At 39.8% G+C, this 18881-nt stretch overlaps 1 protein-coding gene across 1 annotated transcript in view; it reads left to right on the top strand.

The window, feature by feature from the left end:
- TUBGCP6 (tubulin gamma complex component 6) overlaps nt 1–18881 on the top strand; it is a 92043-nt gene that overhangs the window by 51227 nt on the left and 21935 nt on the right. The window contains exons 14-22 of the mRNA XM_077473122.1: nt 1396–1511; nt 2653–2791; nt 2884–2949; nt 4323–5526; nt 8388–8449; nt 10689–10875; nt 11423–11591; nt 13421–13562; nt 13694–13888. Of these exons, the coding sequence (XP_077329248.1) occupies nt 1396–1511; nt 2653–2791; nt 2884–2949; nt 4323–5526; nt 8388–8449; nt 10689–10875; nt 11423–11591; nt 13421–13562; nt 13694–13888 (2280 nt within the window). The remainder of the gene's footprint in view (nt 1–1395; nt 1512–2652; nt 2792–2883; nt 2950–4322; nt 5527–8387; nt 8450–10688; nt 10876–11422; nt 11592–13420; nt 13563–13693; nt 13889–18881) is intronic.

The following is an 18881-nucleotide window of genomic DNA, read 5'->3' as shown; positions in this document are numbered from 1 at the left end:
TAAGGTATAGAAAATAATAATGCCAGGAGCAAATGGATAGAAAAAAAGCATTAACAAAAAAAATTTGCGTAATAAAACTATATCCCAAAGAAATTTGTAAACCTGGAGTAGGACGAGATCATAAGGTACTGAGCATTTACAAGTCATTAGGCATAAAATGCACAACAAACAGTTACATCAATAAAATTAATTGTAAAAATGCTTGATGATGTAAAGGTTTGCATCAATAAGATTGATGTGTTTTTGTGATTTTATTTTTTATTTTTTTTCCCACTTCCTCAGGAGAAGATGCATGTGTCTCTATAATGCCCCATACACATGAGCGGAATTTCCTTCCCGAAAAATCTTGGATGGTTTTTCCGATGGTATTCCGCTCAAGCATGGCTTGCATACACACGGTCACACAAAAGTTCTCTGAACTTTCGACCGCCAAGAACGCGGTGATGCTTCCGAGCATACGTAGGAATTTTGCGCGTCAGAATTGCTACAGATTATCGGAATTTCCGATCGGAACTTTTTCCGACCGAAAAATAGATACCCTGCTCTCAATCTTTTGCTGGCAGGAATTCTGCCAGCAGAAGTCCGATGGAGCATACACACGATCGCCTTTTCCGACCAAAAGCTCTCATCGGTCTTTTGCTGTCCGATTCATGTGAAGTATAAAAAAAAAAACAAAAAAAAAAAAAAAAAAACACTATAGTACATAACAAAAACATGAAAAATAAAAATAAAAATGGGAAAACCTCCAAATAAATGGCATGTCCTACCCTACTGTTGCTTAGTCGGCTCAATGATCTACATGTAATACTGTCGGCTGGGGGCAGCATGGGTACCAGGAGTTGAGGGACTACAACCCATGGATGAAAGGCAAAACAAGAGAGGGCCTTGAAGTAAAGGTAAGTATCCACTGTGCACCATGCTCTGATGTCTCTAGCGGTTCCCAGATGGGTTCTTTAAAGAGTGTGTTGTGCCCTGATTTGACATATTGCATGTGGTTTGTAAAGTTATATCATATATTACGATAGCTAGTTGTGTCTAAAAATAGAAAAAGAGAGCCCAATACAGAGTAAAAAGATGCCGTGCAAAGAGTAATTGTGTCGCTCTATAAGTGTAACAGAAAATTACAACAGATATGGTGCAGGATAAGACAAATTAACCCTGAAGAAGAAGAGTGAGTAAACCTGTTACAGAAGGTGGAGGCAAGCTACCTGGAAGTGATATCTTTGTATAATCAGAACAACCATGCTTTGGGGCAGTGGGAGCTAGTGAAAGATGTCCATGCTTCAAAACTGTTACTTTAAACAGTAAGATAAAACATTGCATAAAGCACTTGGATTTGCACTCTTGATTGATTTGCAGCAATAGAACAGCTTCTTAAATCCTTTTTGCATACAGCGTCGGCTGGCTGCCAAACAAGAGGAGGCTGATGATGATTTCAGCTACATAAGGGAGTTGCGTGATCGTGAGCAGAGGCTAAAAGCATTAGAACAGGAACTGGAGAACAAAGCTAGGTACTTTTTTGTTTTATTAATGTTACTGTTTTTTTAAAGGATTTTGTTGTAATCGTGCGTCGAACGCTGATTTTGCCCTTTTAACATGATCAATACACATATGGTTTACATTCAGGTGTATTTAGGACAGAATTTACTGTACAGCTGATCATATTAACTGCATTTCTTATTATCTGTATCCCTCATGAAGCAATCGACTGTTTTGAAGCTTATCCTAGGGTTGGTAAATGAGGACTTAAACTTGAAGCTAAGGGATTAGCAAGAGAACCTATTGTTTTTATAGCCTTAAAATATTAACTATTAAACTATGAGATCATCTTTGTAGAAAAAAACAAACAATAAATGCACATCTTTTTGCAGATAAAATGTGCATTTATTTGTTTATTAGGCGCCTGCAGGTCACAGATGCAATCTCAGGCTCCTGCAGACTGTCAATGTAGCTGTCTGCCTGTAGCTCATATGGGCAGGCAGTTTCTGAATGGCAGGAAGCATCAATGAAGTACCCAGAGCACTCATCAGCACCCTGCAAGTTCATTGAGGACTATAAGCTGACAGCTGCAATGACTGATGATAGTTGTAGTTCCCCCAGTCACAGAACTCCGTGAATGAATGACGCATCTGGGTGGGCAGATTCATGCACCACCACATTTTTTTATTTTATTGTGACAGTGGGTGTGGGGGAGAAGATCCCTGGTCTGCTGTCACAACAGGACTCGGAGGGGGGCCACTACATCAGTAACTTGTTACACCCTGAATACGGCTGAAACATGTAATATGTTATAGAAAGATGGATTTATCCTTTAATAAAAGTAGAAAAGGAGGTGTATTAGTATTTGTTGGCTAACTCAGTAGGATTTATATGTTGGCCCAACACACCTCTTTTAAACAAAACATAATAAAAAAAAAACCTAAGGGGTTTGAAGTAATATGTCTCTTTCTTGACAGGTAATTTTAAGATTGTAGTGTAAACTGTATAGTGGTCCCTTTGCCATTGTGATATTTGTCAACCTTTAAGCTTATATATGACTGGAAGATATGTAAAGAAAAGTAATAGGAAAAGTATTTGTTTTTCATTTCATGTTCCCAGCTGATAAAAATGATTTATTATTGCTTGTGTTTGTCCTTCACTCATCTTCCATAGAGAGGAACTTATAGAACATTATAGCAAACTTTCTGAGGAAGCCACTCGAAAAGAGCAGAAAGCGCTGTGGAAGATCCAGCGTCATAAGCTGGAAACGGCTCGCCTGAAGTTCTTCTGGGATGATGAAAAGCACATACAGGTTCATAATTGCTTGTCCTGCCATCTGCAGGAATGTATGATACTTATAGCTTGCGTTTTTGATGGTTATTTTTCATTTTATTTTTCCCCAAGGAGTTGCTAAAGCAGAATCCAGTGACCAAGTCTACAGAAAACATAAATACTTTACCACTTCCACAGGTACAGTATGATAGTATTTCTCTAGCATGTGCACCAGTATCCAACCAAATGTGAGGTTTGTAGTTTTTTTTTTTTTTTTTTTTTTTTTTTTAAGCCTTTTTTTCAATTGTGCAATTCTGTTTATATAATACATGCAGGATTCACTTAGACTTGACATTGTTAGTTGCAGAATCTTGAGGTAGACAAATTACGCTTGATCACGAGGTGTACATTGACTATGAAGAACAATGCTAAAACTGATATTTTAACTGTTACTGCAAAATGTTAAATGATTCTCCATCCTTGTCTTCAAGTACAACAGAAAGGAGGAATTTGTACACAGATGGTCAGATCACATCCAACTTTATTAAAGCTTGAGAAAGCAAAATGCAATCCTGCCTAGGACTGCCCCTCTGTAATGTGCCATCCGATATGGACTTTAATCACAGAGATCAAGCCTGTACTGGGTGAATTGTTGCGTGCTGTAGCACTTAAAAGTTCAACTCCAGGCACAGAAAAACTCTTGCACTACAGTTTGCTTACTAATAATAAAGTAATGCTTGCTAATGTTGCAGAAGAGACTGTATTGATTCCCTGATCCAGCACTCTCAGCTTCCTCCCCAAAATTCAGGTTTGTAGGTGGGGCCTTGGCACCTTCACATACAGTGTGGGGTGAATAATTTATGTATTTGGTGTGATGGAGACAGGAACTGCAATGGCATTTTTTTTAGTTGTGCCTGGGCTTTAATTGTAAGTGCATCTACACTTATGCCTATCTCCATTGTCACTGCTGGATCTAAATCCTTTAGCTTGTCATTCAGCTCTTGGCCATACCCAGTCCTGCTTATTGCTTTCTGTACTGGCAGCACTGTCTCTATTGCTAAAACCTTCCCACTGCAAGCTGCAGTGTCTGGGAGCAACAACATGTGAGGGAAAATGCAGCAGCCAGGGACATTAAAATACGTTTTTGGAAAAACTAAGAACAATAAAAATTGGCAGTTCTCAAAAAAAAAAGTTTTTGTTTACATTATAAGATGTGTGCATTAGATGGAAACTGGATTTGATACTTGATTAGACTGTCATATATGAGCCTTTAGTTATACTTTAATAAACACACTTTTTTTTTTTTTTTTTTTTTAATCCATAGATTTCTTTTGTGTTCAAGAATATTGCATTACTGTTGTTTTTTTGTAAACTTTTATTTTAAAGTGCTATGCAAACATGTTTTATTAGAAGTATGTAATTTATATCACTCCTAGTTTTAACCCTCACACCTGACACATTGTGAAAGGAAAGAAATAACCATCCAGTAACAAAAAATTAGACGCAAGCTTTGGATATAATATAATTTAGCATATTTTAAAAATTACATTTTTTTTTTTTTTTTTTTTTAGATTTCACCTAGTGAACCAACATCTTTAAATGACAATAGCAATGAGGAAGAAACAAGAGAAGACAACCTCATTCTTGTACGTGCTCCATCACCTCTTGCAGAAAATAAAGCGTTGCCTTTAATTGTGGCTGAGAAAGAAGACACAGATTCTTGTCATCCAAGCTTGTGTACTCCTAGTGTGGACTTTGCTGATTTTCTCCCTGGGACAGCGGCTGAGAAACAAGACACTGAACTGACTAGTGATCTCTCCCAAGTGGATGATGCTTTAAAAGACATAGGCTCAGATCTTGCAAAGGCTAAAGAAACACAAATTGTCACTCCTGTAAGTGATTATGACTTTAACACAGTGCTGAAACCAATCCCGTTTTCACAAGTTTCTCAAGGACACATACAAATTGGAGAATATATATCTGATGAACAGCCCAAAAGGCCACGTTGGAACATTCACGGTCATGCATCAGATGCCAACATTAAAGTTGGAGAATATGTTTCTGATACAACTGTGTCCCTTCCGCAGCCTAGTCAGCATGGTCATTCTTCTGATTCTCACATTAATATTGGGGACTTCATGTCTGATGTCCAACCTTTAAAACCTCACTGGAACCTCTATGGCCATGTCTCTGAGGGGCACATAAAAATAGGAGAGTATGCTTCTGACGTAGATCCTTCTAGACCCAAACAGAATATCCATGGGCATTCCTCAGAGGGGAATATCAAGGTCGGTGAAAATGTATCAGACGTGAAACCTTCAAGACCACGTTGGAATGTCCATGGACATGCTTCTGATGCCAATATCAAAATTGGAGAGAATGTTTCTGAAGTTGTTTCCTCACGACCTAGGTGGAACATTCATGGACATGCTTCTCAATCCCATATACAGATTGGAAGTCTTGTCTCAGACATTGAGCCATTAAAACCACGTTGGAGTTCTTTTGGACATGTTACACAGTCCAGCATTAAAATTGGACAGTGGTCTCCCTCAGTAGATGACACTGTGACTCCTGAATCTAAAACAGAATTTGGGCATGTATCTGACTCAACAGTCCAGAATTTAATTTATGGTGAAAGAAAGGACTTTGAAAGGCCTTCTGAAACTCCAGAAACAGAGGACTTACCTTCAGAACAAACTTGTTCATCAGATCCTGTAACTGTATTATCCCCCTCAGGTATAAAGGAGGATGAAAGTGAGGGAGGCCTTCATGCAGGTGTGTACTATACCTGTGGAATGTACATTTTAACATTATTCATTTCTTTGTACACCAACCAGGGGTGGTATTTAGTGGATTTTTCCACCCTTGCTCTTATGATTAATACTTTTGACTTTAAGTGGCAAATGGTAACTGTCGGTAAATTATGTTGCTAAGCTGGCCATAAACATTACCTAATCCTGCCAATCCCAGCTGTTTCATTTTAAAAAGACTTAGGCTCCGTTCACACAGGGGGCGACGCGAGGCGACACGACTTGCCGTGCCGCGACCTGACAAGTCGCCCCCGTTCTGTACTACGGAACCGTTCTAAGAGGAGCGACTCGAGTCGCTCCGACTTAGAAAAAAGGTTCCTGTACTACTTTTGGGCGACCTCGGGGCGACTTGCGTTGACTTCTATACAGAAGTCATTTGCAAGTCGCTGCTGAGGTCGCGGCGAGGCAAGTCGTGTCGCCTCGCATCGCCCCCTGTGTGAACCGAGCCTAATATAGAGTAAAAAGTCCAATCACTCCAGCAGCACTTCATTAAAGAAATTCAACAGAGGACCCTCCACCTCCCACTGTTAGCAGTGCATGTAAAGATCAGCGCAGCCAAATCCCATCCACTGGTACTAAATAATTACACTATGGCGATTGCCTGTGTACTTTATGCCTGGATTTCCAGCGGACCCTGAAAACAATTGAATTGCGGTTGGCTGTGGATCACTAAGCGTGTTTGCCGATCAGAGATGAGAGGAAATAAATAGCAGTGAGTGAGGTGGCATAAGGGTAGTGAGACACCTTTCTTTTACCTGTATTGTATTGAAGTGCATTATAAGCTAACATCTACAAACCGATGGATGGGATTTGACTGCTCTGATCTTTACATGCACTACTAACACTGGAAGGTGGAGGCGCCTCTGTTGAATTTCTTTAATGAAGCTCTGCTGGAGTGATTTGACTTTTTACTCTATATAAAGACTATGTATTTTGATTAAGTAGCAGCTACCTGTGCTTATAGTTTGTATTGAGATATATACGGTATCTCACAAAAGTGAGTACACCCTTCACATTTTTGTAAATATTTTATTATATCTTTTCATTTGACAACACTGAAGAAATTGCACTTTGCTACAATGTAGTGAGTGTACAGCTTGTATAACAGTGTAAATTTGCTGTCCCCTCAAAATAACTCAACACACGACCATTAATGTCTAAACCGCTGGCAACAAAAGGGAGTACACCCTTAAGAGAAAATGTCCAAATTGGGCCCAAAGTGTCAATATTTTGTGTGGCCACCATTATTTTCCAACACTGCCTTAATTAACCCTCTTGGGCATGGAGTTCACCAGAGCTTCACAGGTTGCCGCTGGAGTCCTCTTCCGCTCCTCCATGACAACACAAATCTGGTGGATGTTAGAGACCTTGCGCTCCGCCACCTTCCATTTGAGGATGTCCCACAGATGCTCAATAGGGTTTAGATCTGGAGAGATGCTTGGCCAGTCCATCACCTTTACCCTCAGCTTCTTTAGCAAGGCAGTGGTCGCCTTGGAGGTGTGTTTTGGGTCGTTGTCTTGTTGGCATACTGCCCTGTGGCACAGTCTCCGAAGAGAGGGGATCATGCTGGGCTTCAGTATGTTACAGTACATCTTGACATTCATAGTTCCCTCAATGAACTGTAGCTCTCCAGTGCCGGCAGCACTCATGCAGCCTTAGACAATGACACTCCCACCACCATGCTTGACTGTAGGCAAGACACACTTGTCTTTGTACTCCTCACCTGATTGCTGCCACACACGCTTGGCACCATCTGAACCAAATAACTTTATCTTGGTCTCAACAGACCATAGAACTTGGTTCCAGTAATCCATGTCCTTAATCTGCTTGTCTTCAGCAAACTGCGGGCTTTCTTGTGCATCATCTTTAGAAGAGGCTTCCTTCTGGGGTGACAGCCATGCAGACCAATTTGATTCAGTGTGCTGCGTATGGTCTGAGCACTGATGGGCTGAGTCTCACCCCTTCAACCTTGGCGGCAATGCTGGCAGCACTCATATGTCTATTTCCCAAAGACAACCTGTGTATATGATGCTGAACATGTGCACTCAACCTTTGGTCAACCATGGCGAGGCCTGTTCTGATGGAATCTGTCCTGTTAAACAGCTGTATGGTCTTGGCCACTGTGCTGCAGCTCAGTTTCAGGGTCTTTGCAATCTTCTTATAGCCTAGGCCCTCTTTATGTAGAGCAACAATTCTTTTTTTCAGATTTTTCTTCAGAGGGTTCTTGGTGCCATGTTAAACTTCCAGTGACCAGTATGAGAAAGTGAGAGCGATAACACCAACTTTAACATATTTGCTCCCCATTCACGCCTGAGACCTTGTAACACTGAGTCACATGACAGCTGTGAGGAAAAATGGCTAATCGGGCCCAGTTTGGACATTTGCACTTGCAGGGGTGTACTCCACTTTTGTTGCCAGCGGTTTAGACGTTAATGGCTGTGTGTTGAATTATTTTGAGATGACAGCAAATTTACACTTATACAAGCTGTACACTCACTACATTGTAGCAAGGTGTCATTTCTTAAGTGTTGTCACATGAAAAGATAGAATAGAACATTTACAAAAATGTGAACGGTGTACTTACTTTTGTGAGATATTGTATGTATTTCTTTTTCCCTAGGAGCACATAGTACGTTGATCATATATATTTATATCAAAAAAGACTGTGCATTTCTACTACACTTGCTTCAAAATCAGCCTAAAATACTTTAAAAGCTTGCTACAATTTTCATTGCTACTCTATTGATGGGTTTATGGCCAGTATTATCACTGGTCACTATTAAAAGTGGACAACCTGATTTATAATCATGTGTTTTTTTGTTTCAGTAACTGAAAACATGACTGAAGAAAGCAGACCAGGGTCAGCAGGATCATCTGCAAATATTGAGGTATATGCCTCAAGTTGCTTTATGTATAAAGCAATCTAGCATTTTAAATGATAGAATGTGCTTAGACTAATGGAAAGGAAAATGGAAGTAAATCCGATCAATGTACAGGTAGTGATTGATGGAAATCTCCAGAAAGAGCACCCAAATCAGCAAATTAGTAAAGCAGGGCTTGAGAAATTTGCTTTGGGACTAGGAGCCAGCTAAAAAAAAGTTAAGTGCCAGTTTTCTTTTTTTTGTACTGAACAAAGCTTTATGTTCAACAACAAAAACCCTTCTCTTATGTAGCCCCGATGTGTATCTTTACAGATGCACACGACACAGGTTTACACACATTTATGTCTCTCAGCTTTTGCCTATTTGCCTTCTTAGGATCCCTAAGAACTTGGCACATTTAAAATTGTAATAAGTGACACATGCTGGGACTTGTAGTTCTATCCCAGTGGGTGGGAGCTGGCAGCGGCCTCTGCGCCAGGCATGGAGCGTGTGAGGTAGTGTTAGCCCAGGCTATGGGATCCCCAGTGAATGGCCTGACAAAAGCCAAGCGCCAAGACACACTTTCTGGTCGCAATGGCAACCTGGCGCCTGGGATTTGTCGAGCCCTGATGTAAAGTTTGTAGCAATTTCCTCATATGTTTTTTAGATATACTGTTTGTAAAATGTGGGCCTGTAACATGAAATGAAGCAGGCCTTGGACAATAACTTGCTTTATCTGGGTTGAGGACAACAAAGGCTGATGTTTTCATTAGGAGCAACATACGAATCCATCCAATACATATGAGGGGACAATTGAATTCCCAGAATGGACTGTAAAAAAAAAAAAAAAAAAAAAAGTTTGTTCACCTATACACCGACGGCTGTTTTCACCTTCAAAGTAGTGCTCTTTGAACCAATGCACTTTCTAGACGACTATTTCACTGCTGGAAACATTCCTGTAATTTGTTTTCCAGTACACTGCACAGGATCTATGCTGCGGCGTGCTGGATGCCCAGAATGTCATAAAACCTTTTTAAAGCAGAGCTTCACCCAAAAGTGGAAGGCTCAGCTTATCTGCTTCCTCCCCCCCCCCCCCCGTGCAAAATTTGGCACTTTTTGGGGGGCTACCTGGTTTTGACCGGTACCTGTCCCCACTTCCAGGAGACCTGGCTGCGAGGTCCCCTGGAAGTTCGGCCCCTCTCCTCCTTCCCCTGACGTCGGGCCATTCACAAAGCGCAGCGCACTTCTGTGCAGGACATACACAGTAGGGAAATAAAATAAGCACACCAGCATAGTTTTGAACTGGTAATTAATTCTTTGTTTTCTACTGCATGCTATGCTGTTTAGTTTCCTGGATCATACAGTTTCATCACCATTAATAACCTTATCAAACACCTCTGCATTCTTCAAAGGATCAGATTAAATTTGAAGAAGTTTTTTTTTCCCATCTGTCAAAATTCGAGGCACCATCTTTGCAGAAATATTTCTCATCCCCAAACCCTTGGTTAGGATCTGGGGATGTACCAGCATACGAGAGTTTGCATCCGTTCTTTGCATTTTTGGCTGCCCACTTCTTGCAGCGCCATGGACATCTTCTCACCCTCCCTTTAACCACCTATGCTATTCCAAAACACTTAACTTCTTCTTGGAATGTTCTCTGTTCTAACAGAGCTAAAGTTTCGCTCACGCTTTTACCAATTTTCACGCAATGTTGGATGTGACTCCTGTCACTAATTTTTCACCAACAGAGGAACACACACACGTTATTTCTTTTACTACTCTGTAAAGACTGAGTCAACTGTTCTGCGAGCCAGGCGAGTGCGTTAGAGCATGTCGGAACACACTCGAGTGCAAATGGCTGGGTGACCATAGTGCTGTGCTGTGGGAATTAAATTGTTACATCTTGTAGTCCTCTCCCATCTACTGCTTTTGATGAAAAGTTGGCATCAAATGCTGTAAAAAGATCTGTACTGTTTATTCTAGTAATGCTACAGGCATGCTGATGATTTACTGTTTGGAGTTCTCATTTAAGTAGTATTCCTGACAGTAAGGTGATTTAAATGGATATACCGTAGTGTGAATTTGGAAAGAACATGAAAGAAAAATGCCTGTTCATAACAACCAGTTGTAGCATGGGTCTTTTTTGTAATCTTCAGTGGAAGAAAAGCAGCTGCAATTCTTTTGAGTTCTATGGGAAATGGGTTTTTCTTTTTCCTGTTCTATTACTCAGCTACTTTATACAGAAATGTTTGTATGTCTGTGACAGAATGAAAACCCTGCATGCAGCTATGAAGAATCTGGCAACAACACACAAAGTGCAGATGTACAAGTTACTGAGGCCAAAGATGTGAATGACGTCGAGGATGAAACCTGGAAAAAAGAGCAAGATTATATCCAGTCACTGGCACATAAATATTGCCTCGAGCAATATCAGGACAGCTATGCAATGATGTGTAAGTATTACTATTGGAGAAAAAAAAATACTGAAGCGGTAGTAAACTCGTAGCAAAGATAAAAATCCAGTCCCTGCAAGATAATGTCATAATGTACTAGTGTGTATCGCACACTAGCACATTATAAAAGACTTGCCTTAAAAAATGAAGCCCTCCAGCGGCACACTGTCACCGCTGACAGGGCTTCCATCTTCACCTAATCTACCTTCCGGGTTTACAGGCTCCAACCATTTAAATCTGCGAGTTGCGATGGCGTCACTCACACGCATGTGTGCAGGAGTCACAACAGTGCCACAGTTTTCTCAATGGACAGCGTGCCTTTCATTGAGAGCTCAGTGCACATGTGACGGTGACGTCACTAGCTGTAGAAATCGTGCATGTTTAGGAGAGATTCCATGTACATACAGGTAAGACGCATTATGCGCTTACCTGTAGATGCAAGTCAACAAGCGGTGTTTACTTCCGCTTTAATGTATGTAATATGGCATATTAATCTTTGTAAAATTGTAAGATGTATATATCGGTCTTCTATCTCTTGTCTTTGCAGCAGAGCCTCCGGTTCTCCAAATGCTTAGTCATGTGATCACCGGAGAGTTCTCCCTCCCTGTGGACCCCGATATGCACTCAGCCACCGATGAGACTGCTGTGACGCTTATTGAGCTCCTCTCTCTACCAGTGCTGATGAAGTATTCTGTTACTGCACCCATTGTAGCCCAGTAAGTTTGGTAAACAAAATCCCTTCCAAGATTTCTTTCTACTGAAAAGGGAGAGGTTCATGGCTTGGCTGAGCTTCTGAAATGTAGCTTTGTAAGCATATATTCAGCATAATAGATGTTTGAGTGTTGGAGACGGCCTCTATTGGCCTGCTGAAAAATCCTTGCTAAAAGAAATGAAAAACTGCTTTTTATATGGGCAGAGCTGCTACTGTAAGTGCAAAAAGCCCCTCAATAAGCAGATATCACCAGATATAATTTGTATATCGCAATGTTACAAGCACAGCATTGGTCCTAATAGTTTTCATACTCTGTGATTAGCACATATATTTATTTATAATTTTTTTTTTATTTAAGTCCTAAATTACCAATGCAAACATTTTTAATTGCATGGGGTTAGATTCCCTGGAGCTTGTAGCCCTAACTCTGTCTCTAACACTAGCTAAGCTGATAAGCGTGAAAACTGTCACATGAATGCAGCGAAGCATTCAGTGCCCTTGGAGTGGGAGAATTTGATTTTTGACAAAAGTCCGACTACGAAGGACCCGTTTAAACTTTTTCATTTTGCATGTAGTAGCACACATTAGATTCATTGTGGTGCTATTTGTTTTAAAAGTCACTCTAGGGCAACAATGACGGCACATTCATTTCAGTGCAGTGCATGTTAATGCACAACATAATCGCTAATAACCCAACGTAAGAATGTAAATGGGGCCTAACCGTGTCCTAGAAAAAAACTATTTTTAGTGCTACTTCACAACAGTCCTAGCCAACTCTATGATCCTGGGAGGCCGAAAGCGATGTCATGATCTCACTTCCGGCTCTGCCGTTTTCCCCCTAGGAAGCAGAGATCAATGTTTTTTTAAAAATATTTTATAAATTTTTTTGTCATGCTTTCCACGGTAGAGGAGATATTTGTGGTCTTATTTACCCCAGATGTCTCCATAAAGAGGACCTGTCATGCCTTTTCCTATCACAAGGGATGTTTAAGTTTCTTTTAATAGGAATAAAAGTGCTAAAAAAAAAAAATAGACAATGTAAAACTAAAAAAAATTACAAAATAATCATAATAAAACACTTTTTATTTTTTTTAAGCACCCCCATCCCCTTGTGCTTGCACGCAGAAGCAAATGCATACATAGGTTATGCCTGCATTTATAAACAACATTCGCACCACACATGTGAGGTATCGATGCAAACGTTATAGCGTATAGCGATAATTCTAGCACTAGGCCTCCTCTGTAAAATCTTTTACAGGTTACCAGTTTAGAGTTAAACGTTGCCTATTGTGCGAGTGTGCGCAATTTTAAAGAATGGCATGTTAAGTATCTATTCAGCGTAACCTCTATTTTACCAACAATTGGGTATATATTGTGTGTTTTTTGCATAAAAAATTTCTAAAGTGTATTTTTTCCCCAAAAATTGCATTTGAAATATTGCTACGCAAATACCGTGTGACACAAAAAATTGACCGCCATTTTATTCTGTAGGGTCTCTGCTAAAAAATGATATGTTTGGGGGCTCTGAGTATTTTTTAGCAAAAGAATTATGATTTTTACATGTAGGAGAGAAATGACCCGGATTGGTAGTGGAAGTTTCCCTCGGCAACCACTAATGTTCCAGATGTGAAGTATTTTTAAAGTTAAACATTTGGTTATTAGGGGCAGCTTTTCCCCTTTTTAATAATGAAATTGAGATATCCGTGTTGCTGTTGACCTCACAATCTCAACTATGAACATTTGCAATAGCCGTTTTATAAGGGGGAGAAAATCAATGCAATGCAATCTTGCGTGTTATTACAAATATATTCATTCTTATCATCTGTTTTGTAGTGTTTCCCTTGTGAACAAAGCTGTGGTGGATTATTACTTCGTAGAGCTGAAAATGGAAAAACATGTTGTAGCAATCAGACACTTTCTGCTTATGGAAGATGGGGAATTTGCCCAGTCACTTAGTGACCAACTGTTTGAAAGGGTGAAGTATTTTTAAGCGCTCTGCTTCTTTTTTGTAGTATCCGGACACACATAATGGTATACTGTCGTGATAAAAATGCCAACTATACTTTCTATTATATTAATCATATAATGTGTTCTACTTGTTTACAGCTTGTCTCAGGACAGACGCCCAGTGAGCTGTTCACCCCACTAGTCCTGAATTCTATACTGAACAAAGCGCTACAGTACAGTCTACATGGAGACTCTCAGCTCGCCTCCAACCTTTCCTTTGCACTTAAATATATCCCTGAAATGTTTACTACCACAGCCCCAGATATTTTAAGCTGTCTGGAGTTGAGATACAAGGTGCGTTTTATCTAAAGAATTTTGCTAATCTTAGGAAGTTTCTTCCAATTTTCTTTTTTGCATCATGGCACAAATTGTATAAATGGTAAGTTAATTTTCTATTTTTTGACTTGATTATGAATGGAAAATGCATCCTACCAATTAGGTTAACATTTACAACCCTATGACAGCTTATTGTAGAGACTCATGTCTCAGGCTGGGTCCAGTGTATCCCTGTTCTTGGTTTCAGGGATGAATCTGGCCTGAATTTTTGCCTGAGTTTGGACCTGAAACGTAACCAAAGCTGCACAGGACTGCTGTGCAATTTGCTCCACCGCTGCCCCAGAGATGCGTGAACTGGCTCAATTGAGAGCCAGTTACAATCCCCAGTCATGCAAATTTGATGTGGGGAAACCCAAGAAAGGGTAGAACCTCTTTTTGGCTTTTATTGCTGTGTGGTCCAGCTGAGGAGATATCCCCTCCAATCCTGTTGACTTGACTGGAAACCTGTGCAAATTGCCACTTGGAAAATAAGGCCCCTTTCACACTGGGGCGGTGCTGGTGTCGGCGGTAAAGCACTGCTATTTTTAGAGGCGCTTTACTGACGTTTTAGCGGCGGTATGCCGAAATTTCTCCAAATGGGACACAGATTAGTAAAAGCCTGACAGAGGCTCTAAACAAAGTAGCTAGAGTTCCACTTTATTTTTGTCCCCAAAGAGGAGAAAGCTAAAAAAAAAAAAAGTAAATAGATAATGGACGTAACGTGGGTTATGTGGGACTCTGATGTGGTATAGCAAACTTAAAATGTATGTTTCTCTCACAATAGTAAAACATTGATATAATGGATCAAGAATACGTACCCAACAACTATTAATAGCCCACGGGACTGTAACGAGAAACGCCTCAAGAAAAGAAATCTAATATCTAAAATATAAGAAAATGTATTGTTTACAAAAGTGTTTTACATACATTTAAAAACAGGATGTCCTTCTTATATACCAACAATAGCATTTTCAAATACATAGCATTGGAACATATAAATTGGAAACCTTGCATTGAATATGGATTATCTATACTAGTATCCACCATCAGCTTGAAGAATCTATGTTGACATTCTCAAACTGTTTTGCGAGATGGGAAACTCACTTCCTCAGGAGAAGCGCAGAAATCTGGTTCTACAAATTAAATAAAAAATTAATTTAATTTTGCACACAAGAGAAAAACAAATGGTGGAAAAAACAGAAAAGAAAACATGAAAAGTGACATAAATATAAATGTGCTACAATAAAAAAGTGTAAAGTGATGTAAATGTTAAAAAAAATGTGTGTATGAATAAACAAACCCATCTATGTACGGGTACAATATATACGGTGTCACACCAAATATGCACAATGTAAAATAGGTGTATGATGACCAATACTACTATTGGATAAGTGAAACTGAATCCATGAAATCAAAAATATTAATTTAAAATAAGTTATTTTAATTTAATATTTTTGATTTCACTGATTTATTTTCACTTTTCCAATAGTAGTATTGGTCATCATACACCTATTTGACATTGTGCATATTTGGTGTGACACCGTATATATTGTACCCGTACATAGATGGGTTTGTTTATTATTATTATTATTATTATACAGGATTTATATAGCGCCAACAGTTTACACAGCACTTTAAAATATAAAAGGGAGACAATACAGTTATAATACAATAAAATGCAAGAGGATTAACAGGGCCCTGCTCAGAAGAGCTTACAATCTAATAGGGTGGGGCAGGTGGTACAAAAGATTGTAACTGTGGGGAATGAGCTGATGGAAGTGGTAAGATTAGTTGGAGATGTGATAGGCTTCCCTGAAGAGATGAGTTTTCAGGGATCGCCTAGAGGTAACAAGAGTACGGGATAGCTGGACAGGTGGAGGTATCGAGTTCCAGAGGATGGGAGAGGCTCTGAAGAAATCCTGAAGACGAGCATGAGAGGAGGAGATGAGAGAGCTTGAGAGTAGGAGGTCTTGAGAAGAACATGGGGGACAATTTGGGTGATATTTGGAGACAAGATTGGTGATATAGCTCAGGGCAGAGTTGTGAGTAGCTTTGTATGTTTCTTGTTAGTATTTTGAATTTAATTTGCTGGGTGATTGGGAGCCAGTGTAGGGATTGGAGAGGGTTGGCAGAAACAAAGCGGTTGGTAAGGTGGATAAGCCTGGCAGCAGCATTCATGATAGACTGAAGAGGAGATAGCCTATGGAGAGGCAGGCCAATGAGAAGGGAGTTGCAATAGTCAAGGCGAGAGATAACGAGGGAGTGAATGAGGAGCTTGGTGGTATTTGTTAAAAATGGCCGAATTTTAGAGATGGTATGGGGCTGAATTCTACAAACTTTTGACAACGATCGGACTTGAGGCTGAAATAACAAGTCAGAGTCTAGATTACACAGTACCCTGGCGTGAGTGGAGGGACTGATAGCTGCATTGTTGATTTTGATGGAAAAGTCAGGGAGGGGGGCACGGGCGGGGGAATATTAATAGCTCAGTTTTAGAGAGATTTAGTGTTTTATACATACACACATTTTTTTAACATTCGTTCACATCACTTTACATTTATTTATTGTAGCACACTTATATTTGTGTCACTTTTCATGTTTTCTGCTTTTTCCAACAGTTTTTTTCTCTCTTGTGTGCAAACTAAGCAGGTTAATTTTTATTTGATTTGTAGAACCTGTGCGCTTTCCCATCATGGGCTTTGCAGTGTTGTCTGGGGGCTTACACCGCGTCTTATTCCCCATTTATCCACTCCCGGGTAGAATTTTGTGGACCTTTTGGGTGGTTCCATCTGGCTTCCCACATTGAACACATTTGGAAGTTCTATTCATTTTATTCATGCGTTGTCTTACCTTTTTATACCTACTTGGAATTTTACTATAATCTTTCAAATAACTGTAAGTCCTTTCTTCTTTCCCCTTTCCTTTGTTTTGTCATGGTATATTTATGTATGTTTTTTTATCTCCAAATATTTCTGTGCTTCTCCTGAGGGAGCGAGTTTCCTATCGCTAAGCGCATTTAGAATGTCCACACAGATTCTTTAAGCTGATGGTGGATACTAGTATAGACCATCCATATTCAATGCAAGGTTTCCAATTTATGTTTCACTGCTATGTATTTGAAAATGCACTTCTATTGTTGGGGTGTGTATGTATGTGTATATATACACGCACGCACGCACACGACAACCCGTTGCTTTAAATGTATGTAAAATACTTTTTGTAAACAATACATTTTGTTATATTTTATTGGTCTATTGTGGGCTATTAAAGAGGAACTGCAGTCTGCTCACAAGATTTGTAATAAAAACATCTTTGCCATTCTGAAGCTTCCATCCAACCACTTTGCATATTATTTTATATATATTGTGATTCTGTACTTGCCAAATATGCTGCAGAAATCTCCCTCCACGGAGTCTGGCTGCAGCCATTTTAACTGTGGGCAGCTGAAGCTGCTGCCTGTTCACTTCCTGGCTTTACACAGGCACACAGAGGCACACCTCCAGCTCCAAGCCCCGCAGCTTTCATTGGCCCTTTTATGACTCATCCCCCCTCCCTTCCTGGTTAACTCTCACAAGAGTGAGAGAGCTGTGCATGATGTTATAAGCTTAGGCTAATGATCAGATCAGAAACAAGAAGTGGGCTGTATAAGGTATTAACTGGCAGAAAAAAATATCTTTTACTATGCAAAGTTAAAACAACAAGGGCAGAAGATGTTGAAAAATGACTGAAGGTTGACTTGAATAGTTGTTATGTATGTACTAATTGGGACTGAGACACACTCCTTTTTTTTTTATTTTTATTTTTTTTACCCATCTCATACCAGCTTCTCTCTTGCTCTTAAAGAATACATACCCACTTGTGAAATAGGAACAAAGGGTTATGAAAGATGTACTGCAACATATGGAATGGTTATTGTCAAGTGGGTTCATGAAGGGAATGCATTTTATTTAGCAGCATCATCCTATCATCTGATTTCCTCCTTCACCAAAGGGCTATATTAAAGTGGTTCTCAATGCACCAGGTTTTTTTTTTTTTTACCTTAATGTATTCTCTGCTTTAAAATAAAAAACCTTCTAATATCGGCTCTCCCCCACCCCCCTTAAACACATACCTGGCTCCTGTAGCAATCCAGTGCCATGCTAGTCTGCAGTGCTGCCCTCTCTCTTTTCTGCCTCTTCCTGCTGCTGTCATCCTGTGATGAGGGGGCGTAGCCGAGCTTTGCGTGTCTATGGACACACATAGCCCCCCTTGTAAACACCCACACACGTGCCCTCATTGCAGACAGCTTGTTATGGGGGCACTCAGAGAAGAAGTAGAATGGACAGCACTAGCAGGAGAACCCAGAAGAGGAGGTAAAGTGCCACTCTGCAATACCATTGCACAGAGCAGGTAAGTATAATGTGTTTATTTATTATTATTTTTAAGAAAAAAATGTGCCTTTACAACCACTTTAAAAATAAATTTGCTGCATCATATCCTCCTTGGCTTTGTTTCCACAGGAATGCCTTAATGACTGAAATAGAAAAGTGTGCTTGTTGAAATATTGGTTCAGCTACTAATGATCTATAAATGTTTATTGCATGTCACAAGCTCATGGATTAACGCTTTCCAAAGAGCACAATAAAAAACAACCTTAGATAGCTGAGATTGTGGAGAGGTACTCCAGCCTACCAGTACAAGCCCATGTGTGCTGTTGGTGCTGGATGTGGCACAGAGATCTGATGTTTCATATTGAACTGGTTAATGAAAACCTTTTCTTTTCCTTACTACTCCTAAACACTGATGTATTGTATGTGCCTCTCCCTGTCTGTAAGATATTTTTTGTCATGGTTTATATCTGTTTTATGTGCACCAGTCTCTTGTGGTCGTGTATATGGTATTGGGAACTTGATGCTTTTATGAGTGTCTGTGCATGATTTCCCTTTTTGTTTGCATTTAGATCAATTCTATACAAACCACTGCTCTTTATTAT

Source organism: Lithobates pipiens, unplaced genomic scaffold, assembly GCF_037356315.1.
Source record: "Lithobates pipiens isolate NorthernLeopardFrog02 unplaced genomic scaffold, aLitPip1_a1.2 Scaffold_8, whole genome shotgun sequence".
Lineage (NCBI taxonomy): Eukaryota > Metazoa > Chordata > Amphibia > Anura > Ranidae > Lithobates > Lithobates pipiens.
The sequence above is the reverse complement of the archived record's forward strand: the minus strand, read 5'-3'. Positions and strand labels throughout refer to the sequence as shown.